Here is a 21,944-nt window from a genome sequence, read left to right as displayed (position 1 = left end):
ACAAGATGCTGCGCCAGCCTTCCCCCAACCGGAGAAACATGGGCCTCATGACTGAGCTGAAGCGGCTGCGGCAGTGCCTGAGGGCAAAGAGGCAACTGCTTGCGCGGCCTTGGCACCTCAAGTACCTTGCTTTCTACCTCTAGCACTCCCACGGTTGCTCCTTTGACTTGCAGCTCCTCTCGATTTACTAAAGGACGAGTAATATCGAAAGAAACCTCCCCTCCATTGCTGTCCCCTTGGACGAAAAGGCAGAGGTTGGCGAACTGCAGCGCCCAACGACTATGCTGCAGCTTTGGAGGTCTGCAACCTCTCAAGGCTCTCGTCAGCCTTGCTGCCAAAAAGATGGTCACCATCAAAGGGCATGTTGAGGAGCCGGGCTTGCACATCAGGAGCAAACCCCAGCTTCCGCAACCACGCAAACCTGCGTATTACGGTGCTCACCGCCATAGACCTGCTGACGCAATCAACTATGTCCAGACCCGATTGAACGGATTCACACATGGCATCCTTGCCAAGGAAACCATCCCGTTCCTCCCCATCGGGAATATGATCAGCCGCTAGGGAAATACAGTTCCACAGAGTGTGCGTGAAACGAGACAAGGCACAAACAGAGTTGGCAGCCTGAAGCGCCATACCCCCACAAGAAAATACCTTCTTCACCCAGCCGTCAAAACGTTTGTCGTCCCTATCAGGAGGGATGGTAGGGTACGACGCCTGCTTTGCTAGGGCCGTAGCCGCCTGCACCACCAAACTCTCCGGAGTAGGGTGCCTGGTCAAGTATCAGGGGTCGCCACTTGCTGGGCAATATTTCTTCGGCAAGGACTTGCTCACTGCCGGGAGACTCTCCTGAGAAGTCCAAGCCGCAGCCACCCTTCTCTGCAAGGCCATATGGAATGGCAGTACCGGTTTAGTTGGGGGAACTTGGTCGAGGATATCAGTCAGATCATCCTGCTGAAAATCCCCAGGGGGGGGGCAGACTACCCCAGGTAATCCGTGACCCTTGACATCAGGCGCCGATAAGAGGAGTCGGCATGCGTGTCAGGCTCAGGCCTACCAAATTCCACCTCCGGAGAGGTGTCGAGCCCACTGGTGTCATGCAGGCCCTCAAGCTGGCTATGACCAGAAAGGAGGCCATCAGGAACCTCTGCGGGAACCTCACCTTCCTCAGACCCCTCATCCACCTCAGAAATATAATCCAGAGGCTGGAAAGGGGGAACTGAAAAAGGAACAAAGACATGTTTTGCCTTAGCCAAAGCCTTTCTGGGGGGTTCCCCCGTACCACGATGCATCCCCGACAAAGCCGCCTCGAAAGGCGTCGATGGAATCGGCATCAACGTTGAATGCGGCGCCGACAGCTTCGACAGCGTCGACACAGGCCTCAATGGCTAAGCCCCGAGCATGTCTATCGACAGCCTGAGCGCCGATGGCATCGATGACTTCCTCGGAGGCGGGGCCTCGAGTCTGTCGACGACTTCGGCGCAGACTGCACAGGTTGTCGCGATCTCAAGAGCGTCGAGGACCTGGAACAGGCACGTCTAGAGCGACCATCCTTGTTCGACCAGGACCTCAAAGGCGCCCGGTGGTCGAGACGACTGCTCGAGCCCAAAGGTGGACGAGCGGCGTCTCTAACACAGCCACGACCGGCGTCCTGAGACGCCGCAGACGGACCGGAGCCCTGCCATTGAAAAATCGCCAACATCTCCTTTCGGAAGGAATCCCATTCCTCAGGAGTGGAATGCTTGTTGGGACAAGCAACCCGCCGATGGCCGGAGTCCTCGGAAGAGGACGGGGAAGGCGACCTGTGACGGCACTTCCTGGAGTGCCTCGAAGAGGCAGAGGAATGGCGGGACCGACGCCCAGACCGAGAACCCCCAGACTCACAACAACGATGCAGAGAGTCACCCCTCGAATCGTCCGTCGAAAGACCAGTGGAACGTGACTTCCGGGGCTTGGCCACCTTACTGACCGACAGCTTCTTCTTATGCACCCGCAAGGCCTTCGATGTGAGCGATTGGCAGTCGACACAGTCGTCCGTATCATGGTCCTCCCTGAGGAACCAGAGGCAAGCGTCGTGCGTATCAGTCGGCGACATCATGGACCCGCACACCCGACACTTCTTAAACCTGGACCCCGGGGTGGAAGAAGCCAAAGACATTATGTACAAGTAGCAACGAAGAAACAGGTTCGAAGAACTGAAAGAACAGGATTCAGTAGAATCGAGATGCGCCGAGATCTCCGAAGCGAACACGTTTGTGGAAAAAATGGAACTGAGGCTACGGGCGTCGTGCGTCCTGCTTATAACATCCGGTGATGTCGGCTCAACGGAGGCCCTCGAGGACAGCGTATCGATGCAGAAAGATTTTCCGAAGCAGCACAGCTCTGGTGATTACTGTCATAAATATGGAATACGTCGGAGGACCCAATCCCTTCGAATATGGGTTTTACTTACCTTGAGTTAGCTGTGTGTCATCCAAAAATAAGTTACCAGATTTACTGCGTATCTGAAATCTGTGTTTCACTGATCGCAAAAGCACCTGTAATTGAATATTACATCCTTAGGTTTACTTACCTAGTATAAATGTGTTATCACAAAAGTAGTTATAGGTTTTTACTGTACCTGGAATAAGTGTTCCACTGTTCACAAAAGTATATTGTTCATTTGACTGATTATGTGATTTGTCCTGAGAGTCACTGTACAACTGATCGGGTCTACTGCTCTTGCATTACTGAATGTAACTGTGAAAGTAACCATTGGTTTTTACTCTCCAGGAATAGGTGTGACCTATAAGGAATGTGTATGAAAGGGTTTGACTTTGAAAATGGGGTTTTCAACCCCCGAACCTCCCTCCCACAGCCCCCCCACCTCCCTCCCGTCCCAAGACTCCCCCAACCCAAACACACACACAAACTTAACCCATCTCCCTCGACGGCGTTTCTGGGTCCTGGCATTCAGCCCCAGCAGCACTGGTGTGCGGCAGGGGCGTGACGGTTCGGTTTAGAAATACTGTTCCGTACAGTCACAGAGCTGTCTTTCTAAATTGTTTATTTTAAAAATTTGGTTTGTGTAAAAAGGTCTCTTGACCTAATACAATTTGTATACTTCAGGGTTGAGTTGAAGTTCTTCTTCCCTATGTTCCTGCAGCAACTGCCAGTTTTCCCATTGCTGCACAAGATAGTGGAGGCAGAGGGGGAAAGGAAAGTGATCCCTCAGAACTATAAGAAAATGGAGGGCTGACATGCCGGGGGGTGGCAGAGAAGGCGGTAGGGCTGGAGTTCTCAGAGGACTTTAATTATACCATGGCCCAAATCGGGGCAGTGTAACAACGCCCGATATAAGCAAATACACTTCAATTACATGCATCAAACTTACCACACCCCAGCCAAGTTGCATAAATACTATGGGGTGGTGTCAGAGGTGAAAACAACGGATGCAGACTTAGTGCACTTGATGTGGAGATGTCCTCCAATTGTACTGTTCTGGGGAGAAGTGTTTGAAACTATGTCTGCAATGTTTAGGGAAACAGTGGTGTTGGACCCTTTGAAGCGATGCTTGGTCTGATCGTAGGGCTGGCCAGATCATATAGGAAACTGGCAGGCCTTCTGCGAATTCTGGCGAGGAGACTGATAGCTATGGGGCCAAAGCGTGGTGGAGGGGGCCAGTGCCAAAAGTGGCACAATGGTTGGAGGACATTGCCTACTGTCATGACTTTGAACTGGCGTTTTTCCGTACGTTACCGTTGCACGCATGACCACCAGATGTGTGAGATTTATATGTTCAGTTCTTGCTGAATTGGCTTAGAAGGCTGGCTTTGCTGGAATGAAACTATGGTGCTGAACGTGGACCTGAGAATAACTCAGGGGGGTGGGGGGAAGCATCTCCTGCAATGCTCAAAGTTTAATGTCTGGGTATGCTGGAGGAGGACAATGGAAAGTTGCCAGCACATTGGAACTGAGACCAGGGCAAAACAGGTGGATACACGAGACAGTGGCTGACAGGAGATATCGGTTAGGAAGATTTATCATTTGTATGCTTCATCCCCTCTCCTGGTGAGAACCACAGCACTTTCTGCTAGACTTATGGATCCGTTTCCTTAAATCCTGAATGAGTGGAGTTTTTTTCCACTCAGTCATTCTTATGGGCTCTGTCTTTTGGAACTCTGTTCTCTGTGTTTTACCTTTACTATGAAGTCTACTTTCCTCCATCTGTGTTTAACTTTTGCAGCACCCAGCTCCTTTGGGCAGTGCTGCTGGGAACCCTTTGGGTTCTCCTTTGAGATTCTTTCTTTATCCGTACTACTGTTCTTAAGGGTTTAGGGATACTTAGTATCCCTCCTAAAACTTTATATTATGAGAGATTGGCACACACCACCTTATGTGGATTTCCAGGGGGATACCTAGTATCCCACTTCTCTTGGCTCCTGTAACCTTTAATCACATAGACAACCTTCTAGTTATGGCTGGTGGCAGTGGACGTGCTCTACCAACTATTGTGCAATTCTTTTTTTTCCCCCACAGACTGCATTCACAGTCCCGGTTGTGCACAATAGGGGGACCTAAGTACTAACTCTGTGGTTCCTTTCTTTTTTCAACATTTCTAGCGTTGTTGTCCTTCGTTAGCCCTTCTTCTACCATTCTGAGAGGGGTGTGTGTGTGTGTGTGTGTGTGTGTTGCCTTTGGCAGGAACCCTTGGGTGTCCCCGCCTAGGCTCCAGCAGTGTGTCTGGGCAGGCAGGAAGTGTGGGGGGAGTTGGGGATGGGGGCGGATTTGGGGGGGGGGGTCACTCCCCTGCTCTTTGTCTTCTTGAGTGCCTGAATCGAACCAGCTCCCACTAGGGGCAGGCTGTCCCGATTAGGCAGCCACCCTTCCCTTTCTGTAAACTACTGAGAGAGATTGCAGAGGAGTGTGTGCTAAAACTGAATAAAAATGTGAGGTTCCTGAGGTGAAAGTCAAGTCGACCACTGGAAACTGAAGTAATCGAAGAAGACGACCAGTGACGCCTGCAGACCATTTGCACCCACTGCTGTCCTGACCTTGTTTTCTATGCGACAGAGGAGCTCCGAATAGGACGACTCCTTCCTCCTTCCCTTTGGCTGGTGGGTCCAACCAGCCCTGAGACTAACTACGATCTGAGCCATCTCCAGAGGTGCTGTGCCTTTCAAGAGTTGCATACCGCGAATACCAGGAGACCTCCGACCCAATAATAGTGCCCCCTCTTGCCGAAGCCGAATCTGTGTCCAAGTCTCTGCTGAGCTCCAGGTGTACCGCCAGAGACAATCCGACTCATCCAGGTCCCCTCACCAGAGTGCAGGACTCCAGGAATTGAATAAGATTGACAGGGCAAATCATGTCCTTTGTTGGTGCTGCAGAAAAGCAGTCGAAACAGCAGACTGACCAGCGAAGTTGAAGAAATCCACACCAGAGGTCGTCCCTCAAGACCGGTGCTGCGATATCCCGATCAGAGTCCTGCCTTTCGTCACCAGATCAAGGAATCCGGAGACGGGTCCATCGCTGCTTTCCAGAGGAGAATCCAGCCACAAACATTCCTTCCAACTGAAGGTTCTGTCGGGTGAAATTGTATTGCTTACCTTAAAACAAGAAGTCGCTCCAGAGTTTTGGGTGCATGAGGAGGTATCCACTCTTACCTCTGACCGAAGCCACCAGTGTGTTTCCCTTTTGTGATTCCTTTAAGCAGGGTTCCCACCTATTCTTCTAGTATCCTTACCTAGAGACAAAGTATCTGCGGGAACCTATGCTGTTCTGCTGCTTCATTAGACTTTGAGCCATCTCCAAACTGACAAAACAGCGTCTAGAACCTTAAACTCTGCTACTGTTTGACTAACCAAATGTTTTCCTTCCAAAAAGAGATCATATGTGGTTTTGCTAACTAAATACAATGACTGCATACCTTTGTCTGTGCACGTTATTAATACAGGACTGTCAATAGTGTCAAACTCTTTAAATCATAACCGCAAGCAACTACAAACTAAGCAGTGGCCTTTAAAAAGTAGCTTAAAGTATTCCTATGTATGTTGGTTTCATTATCTAAGCATTCTGAAACATTCCTTGTGTAAATATAATCTATATGCATTTTATATACATTTACAAGAGTGTGTTTCTTTGATCTGCTTTACTAACTGGGTTCAGTGTACTTACCTACAAGCTCACATCTTCCTCTTGTTATAAGCCTGACTGCTCTGCCACTCTACCAATGTTCCACGAGTAGTACCGATTGCTACTAAGAGTTAGGGACCTGTACACCATTGGGATTTGTTACGTAAGGATTTGGGGTATTACCCTTTGAGTGCACTACAACAACCTTAGCCTCCTGGTAATAAGAACCTAACCTTTGGTATAAGTCTGTACTAAACAGGTTGGTAGTGTGGTTGAGCAACCAGGCGTATCTCAAGAGAGGTCAATGTGAGCAGTAGGGTAGTTACACAGAGATTCACAGTGACAAGTATCCAAATAAACACTTCTACTCAAGGTTTCTGGATTAAATAATTATTAATGTATTTCACAGTCAGTTTGGATAAGCCTTTTTCAGAAGGGGGCAATATAATAGTAACACACAAATACACACTCTTAGTTTCTCTAAAACAGCAAATACACATTGGGGATGGCACACAGACACTTCCTATATCCTCAGGTGACTTAAATAGCTAGGACACTGTGTACATTAATATATCACTGGTACATTTAGAGCAATACTAACATTGGTGTCAAAGAAAAGTGTTATTAGAATAAACAAGATATCACATAAATATTCTGAGCAGGTAAGTAGTTTTGAACCCCCCCAATGCAAAGTACGTTAACCCCTTCCTGGAAGGATCGGTGCAACACGGTGCAACACAATGTCAGAGGAGAGAAGAGTCATTCAGGGAGCCAAGCCAGCCAATGTCAAGTTAGCAAAAGTCTAGGTGAGCTGAAGCACTTCTTGCAGGTAAGCAAAACACTAATGCTTTAGACGGCTCTGCAGAAAAGAAGAATCAATGTAGGGCCACAGCAACTCTACAGAGCAACCAAGACAAGTCTCAAATGAGAACAACATAACAAAGTTAAGTTCTTAGATTGTACAGTACCTTTGGTTAGAAGAAATGGTTCCAGCTGGCTTCTGCTCCTGTGCTGCTCTGCAGATCCCGCTGTTCCTGGGCCTCAGTCGTGGGAACAAGAGGGAGGACTTCAGGGGACTCTTGCACTGCAATGGGATGGTCAACGACAGCCACGGCAATCTTCAAATCAGTGGCGCTTTGCGGTTTCAGCTCCTCGCGTCTCAAGCAAATAGCACCACTGCGGTTCTCGGATACCACTTCAGACTTTCCTCGCATCTGGGGTCCAGCACTCTGTTGAGGTGGCTCAGGCTTGGTCAGTTCTGCTTCCTGGGAGTCTGGAGGATCTTCCTGGAGCTAGAGGCTGACTTAAAAGTAACGCACTCAATCTGGTGTTCCTCTCCCTGGCACTTCGATTCCAACAGCAGCGGCGGAAGTACAGCCAGCTTCGAGAGGATCTCCAGATGGGCTTACTTTGGAGTTGATTGGTCACACCAACTCAAGGGGAGACGTCGTCCTTGCAGGGCCTCTCTAGTCGAGGTGAAATTCGGAGCTTCAGCACAGCAGCAGGGCTTCACCGGGCAAACCAACGGTCCAGGAGTTGCAGCAGGCAACTCTTCCAAGTTCTTCTTCGGATTCATTGGTCGACTTGGCCTTCCAAGCCAAAAAGTCTTGCCTTTAATGCAGGTTTCTCCCATTCATTCCAGCCTAGCTGCCAATCACCCAGCAGAGTGGCTCTAGTTGCCGGACAGCCAGCCGGCTAATCACCTTTGGGTGCATTTCTGTAACCAAGGGGATTAAGCACAGAGTTTCGGGCACCTCCCTCACTTCCTGCCCCTGCCAGACACACTGGAGCCAGAGGCAGGCTTCACTCCTAAATCCGGCCAAAGACAAAACAAACAAAGGGACCAAACCTGGTTTGGCACGCAGAGTAAATCTCAAGAAGGACCTTTACAGCAAGAAATGGCTAAAGAAGAACGGTGCCATTTTGACAAAATGGGCATCCAAGGATGCTTCACTGCAGCTGCAAACGCAGCCTGCCGTAAAAACACACAATGGTAGTAAAAAGTAAACAACTGCCACCAGTCATTAATTGTACAAAGGGTAACACTAAAATGTTACATGAGAAACTAGACAAAGGGGATACTGAGTAACCCCTCCAGCACCCTCTGGTAAGATGGTGTGTGCTGGGTCTAGAATGTAAAGTCAATTTAATTTTACTGCTCTTGGAAACAGTAGTTTATCCAAGAGAAGGTATTTAAACCGTTGGGAAATCTGAAAGACTTCCCTGTGCCACTGCACTGAAGGTGCTATGTGCCACAATGTAAAAAGATGCCTATGGAGTTTGTCAGACTCCCAAAACCAGTTCAAATCACAGAAAAATACATGAGTGGGAAAAAGGTCTCATTCTCTCCACGTTAAAAATCAAAGAGTCCTTGAGTCCAGCAAAGGAGCTAAGGTAGAGAGGAATTAGCAAATTTCTGAGAATTCTCCCCAACACTCGCCACCCTCCGCCCCCCCCCCCAGACTAAAGGACAGGAGGATTTAATCCACCCCTGGATGAATCTCCTTACTCCAGTCGGTCATACTTTCTGGAGAGAACATCAGCATTTTGGTGATTACACCCTGACTTGTTTTCTATGGTAAAATCAAACCCCTGAAGGCTTATAGACCATTTGAACAATTTAAGATTTCCCCCTTCATCTGCATTAACCATCTCAAGGGTTGGTGGTCTGAGTTACAAAAGTATCCATACAAGTACATCCTAAGAGAACGTGGGGAAAGCTTGAATATGGCAGATCTAAAAGGGACTGGATAGCCCCGGAGAGGATAACCCATTTCCTTGGTACCTGAGTTTACACTCCGCCCTCATTTCTCCTATGTAACCTGGGACTCTGCATTCTTACCAAGTGAAACATGGGACAAGTAGCAAAGCGCTAGAAGATAAACTAAAAAAAGCCTACTGCTGCATGTTGCCAGGACTAATCTGAAGGGGACATCTTCCAGCGCCTGCAGACACCAGACTTTCCAACACCATAGAGAAGAACAAGTTACTTTCTTACCTGGTAACGTTCTTTCGATGGGATGGTCCGACGACGTATTCCATATCTATGACAGATAATGTCCACAGCTGTGCTGCTTCGGAAAATCTTTGGCGTCTGCGTCCTGCGTCGATGACGTTGATGCGCCGTCCCCGAGGACCTCCTCTGACGGCCGACGTCACCCGATGTGATAATTAGGACGCACGACGCCCATAGCCTCAGTTATAGTTTTTTCCCAGAACGTGTGCCACCAGTTTTCTGCCAGTCATACAGACAAGGCCTTGCGGAACGCAAGCTGCAAACGCAAAAGAAATTCTGCAGCAGGGAAGGCAGGGAGGGAGCGATATGGAATACGTTGTCGGACCATCCCATCGAAAGAACGTTACCAGGTAAGAAAGTAACTTGTTCTTCGAGGGGATTGGGTCCTCTGACGTATTCCCTATCTATGACAGACTCCCAAAGCAGTACCAAGCAAGGAGGTGGGAAAGAATCTAGAATACAAATTTTGCATGCCCAATCAAATTGCGGAATAGAGAACTGCCTTGCCAAAGGCCAGATCTTGCCCTCTGATGGAATCAAGGGAATAGTGACGTACAAAAGTATGTATTGAAGCCCAGGTGGCTGCATCACAGATGTGACGAATAGGAACTCCCCTCTGCCGGGCAGTAGACGCAGCCACTCCTCTGGTAGAATGGGCCCGCAAGCCAGCCGGAGGGTCCTTACCCGACAAGCGGTAACACTCGGAGATAGCTAAAATAATCCAACGAGACAGTCTGTTTCGTCACAGCTTGTCCCAAACGCTTTCCAGCGTAACCAATGAAAAGTTCATCGTCCACTCTCACCCGGGACATGCGCGAAATATAAAAGCTCAACGCTCTCCTAGGATCAAGCCTATGTAGCCTCTCCTCCTCCTTAACAGGATGTGGAGGAGGATAGTACGCCGGAAGAACAACCTTCTGGCTCAAATGAAATTCCGACACCACCTTCGGAAGAAAAGAAGGACGAACTCTACCCTGTCCTTGTGAAACACAGTGAAGGGTGGCTTAACTGAAAGTGCCTGTAACTCACTCACTCTGCGAGCGGAAGTAACCGCAACCAAAAACACAGTTTTCAGAGTTAACAGCCTCAAAGGGCAAGAATGTAAAGGCTCAAACGGAGCACCCATAAGAAACTTAAGAACAAGGTTCAAATCCCAACCTGGCACCAGAAAAGGTGGTGGAGGGAACACATTAGTGAGCCCTTTCAAAAACTGCGAAATTAAAGGAATTTTAAAATAGGAACACTCTTCAGACGAGCGCTTAAATATGGACAGCGCCGCCAGGTAACCTTTAATGGTCCCCACTTGCAAGCCCCTGTGGGCCAAAGAAAGAAGAAAAGACAGAACCATGGGAATGTCACAGTCAAAAGGATCCACATTCTGAACTCTACACCAGTCGCAGAACTTTCTCCAAAGGCAACGGTACAGAGACTTCGTTGCCGGCCGCCTGGCCGAGAGCAACACCTCCATCACGTCTTCAGGGAGGTCCCAATCCTTATACCTCAACCTTTCAGTTTGAGGGATCTGACCTCTGGATGGAGAACCTGAGCCCCCTCCCGTGAGAGCAGATCGTCTTGGTAGGGAAGACGATGTAGAGGGCAGATGGACAAGTCGAGAAGGTCCGGGTACCACGTCCTCCGGGCCCACGCTGGAGCAATGAGGATCATCCGGGAATCGAACCTCCGTAACCTCTGCAGCACTTGCGGGATGACGGGGACTGGAGGAAAAGCGTACAGCAGTGGGAATGACCACTCCACCACGAACGCGTCTCCTAAGGCTCCTTTTGGAGGAAATTCCCGCGAGCAAATTCGCACTTCCGGTTGACACTGGAGGCGAAGAGATCCACTTGAGGGGTCCCCCAAAGGGCGAAGATCTCGTGAGAGATCGAACTCTGCCTGCTCAGAGCGTCCGCCGTCTCGTTGTCACCTCCGGCCAGATGAACAGCCGAGATCGAAACTTCCTGCTGGATGGCCCCAGAATTCGAGCTGCATCGCCTCCCTGCACAGCGGAAGCGACCCTACCCCCCCCCCTTTTTGTTGAGGTAGTGCATGGCCACCGTGTTGTCCGTTAGAATCAGGACACTCTTTCCGCGCACAGTCGGCAGAAAAGCATTCAGGGCTAGCCTGACGGCCCTCAGCTCCAACAGATTGATATGGAGTCTGGACTCCGACAGAGACCAATGACCGCTGACTATCAACTCGTTGGCATGAGCTCCCCATCCCGTGAGGGATGCGTCCGTCACAATCGTCACCTCCGGCCAGGGCAGCCAAAATGGGGCCCCTTTCATCAGATTGCCCTCGACGGCCCACCACAGAAGGTCCCGGGCAACCGAGGGCAGCACCTGAACAGGGTCCGACAGCCTGCCGGAGGACTGAGACCACTGGAGCTTGAGTGCCCACTGCAAAGATCTCATCTGCAGATGAGCCTCTGGCACCAGAAGAATGCAGGATAGCATGAGGCCGAGCAGTCTCAAGAATTCGGACGCTAGGAGATTCTGGGCAAACTGAAACTTGTGCACCATCTGCTGAATGTGAAGAGCCCTCACCTGAGGAGGAAAACACTGCCCCAGGGACGTGTCGAGCACTGCTCCGATGTACTAGAGCCGCTGCGTTGGTGTCAAATGGGACTTCTTTAAATTGAGGGAGAAGCCCAGCCTGTGAAGGGAGTTGCAGGTGACGGACAGATGATCCAGGACTTGCTCGGGAGAGCTCCCCCTGATCAACCAATCGTCCAGGTAGGGGTAGACGTGAATCCCCCCTTTCCTGAGATGCGCTGCCACCACCACGAGCTTGGTGAAAACCCTCGGGGCGGAGGTCAATCCGACCGGCAGGACTCGAAACTGAAAGTGCGAGTCGCCAACCGCAAACCTCAGGTACTTCTTGTGCTTGGGATGGATCGGCACATGGAAGTAAGCATCCTTGAGGTCGAGAGACACCAACCAGTCCTGAAGTTGAAGGGCCTGGAGGACTTGAGAAAGAGTCACCATCTTGAACTTGTCCTTCCTGAGGAGTTTGTTCAAACCGCGCAAGTCCATGATGGGTCTCAATCCCAGTCTTTCTTTGAAATCAAAAAATAAGGGGAATACCATCCCTTGTTCCTCTCCGCTACAGGCACCAGTTCTATGGCGCCTTTCTCCAGCAGGGCTTGAATTTCCTGCGCAAGGAGCGGATCCGGACTCTTCAAAGAGAGGTTCCCTGGTGGATTGTCGTGAGGCCTCTGCCGACAAGGAAGACAGTAGCTGTGGGTTATGATCTCCAGAACTCACATATCCGAATTAATGGCTTGCCACTCTACAAGATGCTGCGCCAGCCTTCCCCCAACCGGCGAACCATGGGACCTGGCCTCATGACTGAGGGTAGCGGCTGCGGCGTTGCCTGAGGGCAAAGAGGCAACTGCCCGAGCGGCCTTGGTACCTCGAGTACCTTTGTTTCCACCTCTGGCACTCTTACGATGGCCTCTATGACTGATAGCTCCTCACGCTTTACTGAAGGACGAGTAATAGTGAAAGGAACCTCCCCTCCATTGCCATCCCCTAGGACGAAAAGGCGGAGGTTGGCGAACTGCAGCGCCCAACGACTTCGCTGCAGCTTTGGAGATCTGCAACCTCTCAAGGCTCTCGTCAGCCTTGCTGCCAAAAAAGATGTTCACCATGGACCGGCTGACACAATCCGCCAAGTCCAAACGGCCTCACACATGGCATCCTTGCCATCCTGAACAATAGCAAGGAAACCATCCCGTTCGTCCCCTTTGGGAATATGATCAGCCGCTAATGCAACACAGTTCCACAGTGTGTGTGTGAGACGAGACAAGGCACATATGGAGTTGGCCGCCTGAAGCGCCATACCCCCAGAAGAAAACACTTTCTTCGCCCAGCCGTCAAAACGTTTGTCGTCCCTATCCGGAGGGATGGTAGGATACGACACCTGCTTTGCCGGGGCCGTAGCCGCCTGCACCACCAAACTCTCCGGGGTGGGGTGCCTAGACAAGTAGCAGGGGTCGCTACTGGCTGGACGGTATGTTCGCGACAAAGACTTGCCCACTGCCGGGAGACTCTCCGGAGCAGTCCAAGCCGCCGCCACCCTTCTCGGCAGAGCCATATGAAAAGGCAAAACTGGGTCAGTGGGTGGACCGAGATCAAGGACGTCCGTGAGATCATCCTGAACGAACTCCCCTGGGGGAGCTGACCAACCCAAGTACTCGGTAACCCGAGACATAAGGCGCCGATATGACGAATCGGCATGAGTGCCAGGCTCCGGCCAACAAAACTCCACCTCCGGAGAGGTGTCCAGTCAACTGGCATCATGCAGTGACTGCCTCAGGTCATCAAACTGGCCATGGCCCGAGATAAGGTCATCTGGAATCGTAACCGGAACCAGGCCGCCATCAGAGCCTTCATCACCCTCTGAAATGTACTCAAGGCAGGGAGAGGAAGATCTCTGCGGACCAAAGCAGTGCCGGACCTTAGCCATAGCCTTTTTAGGGGCACACCCCGTGCCACGGGGCCCCTACGACACCACCGCCTCGAACGAGCCGACAAGCGTCGACGTCAACTGCAACGCCTCCAGCATCTGTGGCGTCGACACAGTCCTCGAAGCCGGAGCTCCGAGCGTGTCTCTCGACAACCTGGCCGCCGACGGCGTCGACGACCCCCTCGAAGACGGAACCTCAAGAGAAATCGTCGACGACCTCGGCGCCACAGGCGTCGACGTCCTCTTCGAAGACGGCACAGGATCACGAGGTCTCGAGCACGTCGAGGACCAGCGACAACCCGAGCCCGAAGGCGTACGGGCGGTGTCTCTCGACCGGTGCCGACCGACCCCACTCGGAGGTGCGGACGGACCGGTGCCCTGCGATTCTAGAATCGCTAGCATCTGCTTCCCGAAGGAAGCCCATTCCTCCGGTGTCGCTTGCATGGAGGGATAAGCGACCCGCCAACGGGCGGAGTCCTCGGAAAAGGACGGGGAAGGCGACCTAAGCCAGCGCTTCCTGGAATGCCTAGAAGAGGCGGAGGAGTGGTGCGACCAACTCCTGGAAGGAGACCCACCGGACCTCGAGTCATCGGTCGAAAGCCCCGCAGACCTCGACTTCCGGGGCTTAGACACCCGGCCTACCGACAGCTTCTTCTTGCGTTCCCGCAAGGCCTTTGCAGTGAGCGACTGGCAGTCGACACAGTCGTCCGTATCGTGGGCCTCCCCGAGGCACCAGAGGCAGGCGTCGTGCGAGTCCGTGACCGACATCTTGGACCCACAGTCCCTGCAGTTCTTGAAGCCCGGACGCGGGGTCGAAGATGAGAAAGATATCGCCACGAACAGGTCTTCACAACCAACCGAACAGGTTCAACGAACCGAGAATAGAAAACAGCAACTCCAACGAGTCGAGGCGTACCGAGATTCACGAAGCGAACACGTTTGTGGAAAAAACGGAACTGAGGCTATGGGCGTCATGCGTCCTACTTATCACATCGGGTGACGTCGGCCGTCGGAGGAGGTCCTCGGGTACGGCGCATCTACGTCATCGACGCAGGAGCCAAAGATTTTCCGAAGCAGCACAGCTGTGGACATTATCTGTCATAGATATGGAATACGTCGGAGGACCCAATCCCCTCGAACTGGTCACTCAAACACTCAACCTGCAAGCCTCAAATTCCAGGCTTCCCCGGAACGAGCAGCAAATGCTTCCAAACAAGCCTTGCTGCTCATTCCTTGGAAGCCTGGACACGAAGCAGGAGAACTAGGCTCAATGAGTATTGATCACTGATAGCGTCCAAAGAATGCCATTACAAAACCAAAGAACTTGCTTTCCAAAGTGTTGTCTGGGCTGTGCAGATGTGATTCTGACGCAATCTGTTCCTGCTGGGCTCATAACAGGACCTGCAATGCCGACTACGAGACAACAGAACTGTAATGCAGCTTTACTTCATCTCCTCTTCCGTTCAGCACATTCTCCAGTGGGTCTTCGGCCTTCCTGCATGTTAGGGAGTCGACTAAAGTCCACTTATTGTAGGACTAGATTAGACTCACTCTTAAGTTTGTAGGGCCCCAATTCTTAGGTTTGGCCTAAACGACTCAAGAGGTTTGGGATCTATGGCTGAGCAAAACAAAAGAGGTGATGGCTGCATCAGCGAGGAACAGCTTGGGTCTCTAAGACCCGCCCCACTGGCAGCCAGGCTTTGTCTAGGAAGGAGATGGGCTGTAGGTAAGTGGAAAGAACTCGGGGCACACCTACAGTCAAGGAAACCCATAAACACAGTAGATTCATAAAGAGATGGTTAGTATAAATACTAAAGGAACTAACACAATATTAGAATCACAGTTAAGTACATGTATTCACATTTTTACAGTAAGACATTCAAGCATTACTGAAGGCAGTAGAAGACTTTAGATGAATACAGGTAAGTAGTCAGAGTACTGAATCAATTCTTGTAACCAACATTAAGTAACCCAGCACAGATACTGGTAAATACTTTTATAAACAGCCCATACTTTAAAAAGTCCAAGAGTGTCAGAAGATGCACAGAGGGCTGGGGAGGGACGGGTCAGGCCCCTGGACAGAAAAATAAATGGAGGGTAGATGGCGGCAAAGTTGCCAAAAATAGCAGGTTTCTTCTGTGTTGCAGGTAAGTAAAATGTTTAGTTAAAAGGTGGTTCAGGAAGGTCAGGTAGAGCCCCTATAGGACTGTAGACCACATGACCAGGGAGAACACAGTAGGGTTGTCCCCTCAATGTGTCTTAGGAAGCTCACGAGTAGTCAGATTTAACACAACAAGCACCCAGGTATACCTAGGAGCGGGACAGTCCCTTTTCTTGAAGGAAGACTGTCACTGGCGGGTTCCCAGGTGAGGCGACAGCAGCTCCTGTTTGGATTCTTGGACTGGAGACTGAAGAAGGAACTTTTGGCGGGAGCAGGCAGTCAGCTTCTTTGGATAGAACGCCCAACAGACCATCTTCACAATACTAGCCTGTTGGAACTCGGCACAGGCTTTGGTTCAGCAATGGTTGTCACACGGCAGACTTCTCTCCATTTCTCAATCCCTCGACTTGGAAGAGAAGACATCTCAGGGCGGGAAAGAGACAGTGAAGTTCCAGCCAGATACACGCTTCAGGGGGACGCCTACAAATGATAGATGGCATGACATTTATAATGCGCCTATACACAAGTGTTTCAAGGCGCAATGAGGCAAGGGAGGGGAAACAGAGGGAAGACAAACAACGATCCTACTAGGCCAGGTGACATTGGGATCGCGCAAGTGTGGGGGTGGAGGGAGAAGGGGGAAAATTGCAGCGGGAAGGGGGGGCAGTGCAGTACATTGGATAACAGTAAAATATATAAAGACAATAAATAAAAGGGCAGCCAGCTGGTGGCAAGCGTCATTAGGGGCTGTAGGGATACAGAACAGTCCCCGATTGCAAGGGTTGCCAGGGGGGCAGAGCAGGTGTGCAAATTGCGAGGGGGGGGGGGACCTGGGCCAGACATCAGAGGGTAGCCAGGTAACAAGTGTAGTTTCAGATTCAGCCAGGAGAGAAAGCAGAAGCAAAGAGGAAGGTCTTGAGGAACCCTGTCTGCCTCCGGAGCTCCGAAAGGACGGCCGTCGCTGTTGGAGCACACCCAGTGCACGGGCCGTCTCCGTGTCCGTCTTGATCGCCTGAAGGGACTCATCAACCGCCTTGCCAAAAAAGGTTGTTCCCATCGAAGGGCATGTCCAAAACCTTGGTCTGTATGTCCTGGCGGAAATCCGTCGCCTTGAGCCATCCTCGTCATCTCAGGCAAACGCTGTTGCCCAACTGACGGAAACCGGTGTCGGCGATGTCCGTAGCCACCGTAATGGCGTGATCCGAGGCAATCTCACCTTCCTGTAAGATTTCCAGTGCCTCAGCCCTCTTGGCGTCCGGAAGGAAGTCCAACAGAGGGGCGATCTTGAACCACAACTCCCTGTCGTAGCGGGCTACGATGGCCAGGGCGTCGGCCGCCTCGATGGTCGTCGCTGCAGATGAGATGACCCGTCGTCCCATCGCATCCAGCTTCCTACCCTCGCCGTCCGGCGGGGAGGTTGAAGTCGAGGCCGATGGCCCCCCCGCTTTCTTCTTGGCCGCCGCCGAAACGACCGAATCCGGGGTAGGTTGCGCCCTAAGGCACAAGGGGGCAGCGTCGGGGACCCGGTACTTCTTCTCGTACCGGTCCCTCTTCGCAGGAGCCGTGGAAGGGTTCTTGAGGGCGAGCCCCTCATCCCAGATGTCATCAAGAAGCGGTACGGCGAGGACCGTCTTCCTTTTAGTCTCGCGCCGTTGATAAAGGAACCCTTCCTTCTTTTCTTCGGGGCAGAGCTGGAAGAGCTCAGATGCCCTGGAAATCATAGCATGGAAGGATCCAATCTCGTCGGGTGGGGACGACCGGGCAGGGGACGACGGGGGACACGTTCTGTAGTCGCCTCTGTCATCATCCGTACCCGTCGTAGTTGTGTCCATGCCTGTATCATCCCGTGGGTAGTGGACCGGGGGGGAAGGCAGAGAAGGCCGCAGAGGCGGGAGAGGAGGCCTAGGATGCGTCGCCCTCCTCTTAAGTGGTGGGCTCTCCGAAGGTCCTGGCTCCGGTTCCCCCGTCGGGTCTGGGTCTGGCTCAGGTACCTCCGTCGGGGGAAGGGGCAACCTACTCCGAGCATAAGGACTGGATGGCTGACAAAATGGCCGCCGAGGTGTCCTGCGGTGCCGGAAACGACGGGAGCGAGGGCTCTTGAGAAGCCTCGTCTGCGACACTGTCGCCCTCGTCGTCGCCCTCGTCGGGATCCCTCCCGATGGGCTGGGCCTCCTCCACGACTTGGATGAGCTCCTCTTGAGAGGTCGTGTCCGTATCCACGAGGGCCACCAGCCCCTCCCCCATCCTTTCCAACGAGGACTTCGTGGGGGTCTTCTCGATGGGCCAGAAAGAAGACTCCCTCCGCGGTGGCAGGGAGACTCTGGTACCTGAGGGCGCCTCCACTGGTGTAGCCTCCACAGGCTGAGCCAGGGCCGTGGCGACATCCTCAATCGAAGTCTTAGCAGGGTGAATTAAGGCCAACGTCACCTTCTGTACGCCTGGGGCCTTCACCTTGGGGGGGAGGGTCTGAGCCTCGCTCCCCCCTCTGCCGGAATCTTCGAGATCGACCGGGGCCTCTCCAGAAGCTTCGCCGGGTTCTCGGACTTCCTCTTACCCGAGCCAGAGCGTTGGCTCGTGGTTGATGGCGCCGGGGAGGATGCGCCCTGCCTGGCAGCCAAGGAACCCGTCCGTTCGGCGCTACCGGTGCCCGCGGACTTGCGGTGCTTAGCCTTTTGTTGGCCCCCGTCGCCGGGGCACCCTCACAGGACTTAGAAGACCGCTCGGACTTCTTTTTCTTCTTCTCGCCTGGCGGACTCTTACCTTCCAGCCAGTTGGCGAGACGGGGGTGGTGATCCTTCATGGTCCTCTCCGACATGTTCCCACAAAACACGCAGTCCTTTTCCTTGTGCGTCTTGTCCTCATGGAGACAGAGGCATAACGAATGCTTGTCCTCCTTGAAAACGTTCTGAAGCTGGCATCCAGGGCAGGTCCTGAACAGCTTCCCGGGCGTCGAGCTCCCTTTCTCCTGGGCCATGTTCGGGTAGGCCGTGGAACTTCTGGAATCCTCCAAAAGCGTAACCCGACGAAATCTTCACCCTTGAGGGGCGTAGAAACTCCGAAACGGATCCCCGTTGATCGGATGTAGAAACGGTGGAGCTTGAGGCTCTATTTCACCGAAAAAATGAGAAAATCTCCTGAAAAAAGCGCGAAAACGCAGCAAAAGCTCGAGAGCTACAGCAAGAGGACTCCCAACACTTGAATGTGCGGTAAAAATCTGAGGATGGCTGCCAGGGGCGGGGCTTAGGGAGAGGGCAGTCATTGGCTGGGGGCAGTATGAACCAGAGACCAGTGATTGGTTACTACTGAGAAAGACAGATCAGAAACGAAACTGATAATGATTTTTTCTATACCGAGGATTCCCAGCCTGACGACGGGGAATATTCATGAGCATGTGAATCCATGCCAGACCCCCTGCTAGAGAACCACACTGCATGACAGAGACATGGGGAGTTTCGGTCACCTCCCCCACACACTGTCTTTTCAGGTACTCAAAGAACCTTGGTGGGCTTTCGCAAGGAAAAGCACCAAAGTCAAAGGAACTATCAAGATCTCACCATCCAGCTAGGTAGAAGGCGGTTCAAGAAAGGACAAGTCATCCAGAGTTGGTGAAAAAAGTAGACCGGCGAAATAGTAGTACAATGGTGGCCGCAAGTGTCCGTGACAGCAACCTGCGTTTAAATTTCACAAATAAATTGGTAGAAAACATCCACTGCCACAATCTACTCAGATGAACTTGTTACTTTAACTAGAAAGTGACAGGTGGGAAAATTGATACATTGTGTCCCCTCAGCACTCCACATAAGATGGGGTCTGATTCCAAAAACTAAAAGTTAGGTGGGATAGAAAGTATCCCCTTATCCTTGGAAACAGTTGTTCTCACAAGGAAAAAAAGGGCAGCCCAAAGAGCACCCAGCAACACTGCACAGCAAGTGTGTGCTGTAGTAATACATTGCATATGCCTTAAAAGATTGAGGAAAGCATAAATCCCAAAAGTTACAACCAAATGTGTTGAAAAAGGTTCCTAGACCAAGAGACCAAGTGAGTGTGGAAAAAGGTTCCCACTCACTCGGGAAAAATGATAAAAAAATCCAAGAGTCCAGCAAAAAGTGCTGGCGGACTCACGTGGGGAGAATTATGCACAAACACAACATTCTACTCAACAATACTAGAACCATCCCGGGTGAACCAGAGACCACTGTTGACACTGGTGAACTTTGACATTTCAAATGTACACAGTTTTAGCACGACAGGTTGAGTACTTCAGTAGTATCACAATAAGCAGGATGCCTAACAGATCCCCCCTCTCCAAGATTGAGCCTATTCTTAACAATGAGCGAACAGCAGCACCAGAACCAGTATCCCATCTGAACAGAACCCGGCCCATCTTCCACATTCACACCCAACTAAGTTACTACATGTCCAAAGGTGACCCGAAGGACAGAATGAGATAACTAGCAACCCGTGAATGGCAGTTGACCATTGACATTGCCCATGGACATTTAGGACTTCCTTGGATAGTTTGTTTCCTGCACAACCTCTTACTGATCTGCTCAGTATGTAAAGAATTTGACAATCTTTGGTGAATTTATTGAATTCTTAAATGTTATATGAATGTTCTATACTGCATCTCACGCTGCCTCATTCTCCACTCGAGTTGCCCTGCAATCCAATGCCACATTTACAAATCTTATTGGTCAATTATTCTCCACCATGAACACAAAGCCGAGAGAATTTTGGGAAAACTATATCCATTTCCATAAAAACATGCAGGTTTGATTGCAAAAAACGGAAAAAAACAATCTTTTGAAAATATTTCCTGCGATGCAAGCAAGCACCCACAACAATTATTCAGTGCCAAGCATATTGTCTGTTTGTAGTACAACATAACCGAAAGAAAAAAATAAAAGTGATAACACTAATGTTGATTTTAAGCAGAAATGCTTCATTATACGTTTTCACATTTGTGCTTCAAACAGCAATGCTGACAATCTTACTGGCTTTCGGCTATAAAAGCGAGGAAAACACTGCTTGCTAACACAATAAGTGGGTGTCATTTTTTCAGAACACATCTTGCCTGCGCTGCTGGTTCCTTGCTTGGAAGATGCTGCAGTGTTACTCGGTGCCAGGGTAACCTAAGGTCGGACAGTGCCCTAGAGTTTGCATGTGCAAAGTTAAAGATCAAAAGGCTCACCTGCTGGTTTTCATGAGTGTGTCCAGGTCATCTCCGTACATGTCTTTATCTGCATTCTTGCTGGGTCTGTAGATATTCTGTGCCACCTCCTTGCCTCCTCGCCACGGCTGGTCATATACATTGTACACCTCATCTTCGCCTCCAGCAAAGCCACTGTCCATACCCTGGAGAAACATAGGCAAATCATTAACAGGCTAAATGATGCTGCAACCTGTGCAGCCATCAGAAGCTGCACTTCTTAGGCTGGGGGAAATGCAGGAACGTAAATGAACATGATTAACTTTAGAAGGACCAAAGTTACAAGAAACCTCCAGACATAAATCTGCCATTGGGCTCAGTTTTGGTCCACTGAGCAGTCATTCCCACTGGTTTCTCAAATCAGCGGTTTACTGAAAGAACATTTTATTTCTGCAAGTTTGATAACAAGAGTACTGCATAAATCACTACTGAAGGAACAGTTTTGGTTGTCTTCTCTGCATTTTACCAACGGGATGTTTTCTGCACATCACTTTTACTAGAAGAGGGGAGTGTTTACAATTGAAGGAAGCCCTTGCTGATTGTTAGGAAAGATTTCGTTTTTCTGCTGTCCTACCAGAATCTTCCATGAGGCATTCTATCGGTTTGCTACTGTCTGCACCCTGACTGACCTGACTTTTTGGAGGCAAGCAAAGCCCTCAGCTTCACTTCTCTTGCTCACATTTGATGGGGAGACTGATCAGTCTCGAAGACTATCAGTACTGGGAAGACCATGTCTTCCTTTGTTGAATTCTTGTTATTTTTAAACTGCAGACATCAACTTAACGTGATGCCATAGCCTGGATCCAATCATTTTTGGACAACCGCACAATGAGTTTTCTCCACATCGGCATCAGCGGACCCTATCAAAATAGTTTGCGGTGTACCCCAAGGTTCTTACGTCTCGCCAACTATGTACGACATCTTTACTAAGCCCCTATTTGACAAATTGGACAGATTGGGTGTCATCTACACAAATTATG

At 50.9% G+C, this 21,944-nt stretch overlaps 1 protein-coding gene across 2 annotated transcripts in view; it reads right to left on the bottom strand.

Moving 5' to 3' along the window:
• The window catches only part of SNW1 (SNW domain containing 1), a 300,010-nt gene that overhangs the window by 19,731 nt on the left and 258,335 nt on the right, over positions 1-21,944 (bottom strand). For both annotated transcript variants that reach the window (XM_069637912.1, XM_069637913.1), the window contains exon 13: positions 20,947-21,110. In XM_069637912.1, the coding sequence (XP_069494013.1) occupies positions 20,947-21,110 (164 nt within the window). The remainder of the gene's footprint in view (positions 1-20,946; positions 21,111-21,944) is intronic.

The sequence above is a fragment of the Ambystoma mexicanum genome, chromosome 14 (genome assembly GCF_040938575.1).
Source record: "Ambystoma mexicanum isolate Mex_15411 chromosome 14, UKY_AmexF1_1, whole genome shotgun sequence".
Classification (NCBI taxonomy): domain Eukaryota; kingdom Metazoa; phylum Chordata; class Amphibia; order Caudata; family Ambystomatidae; genus Ambystoma; species Ambystoma mexicanum.
This window is presented reverse-complemented; position numbering and strand designations above follow the sequence as displayed.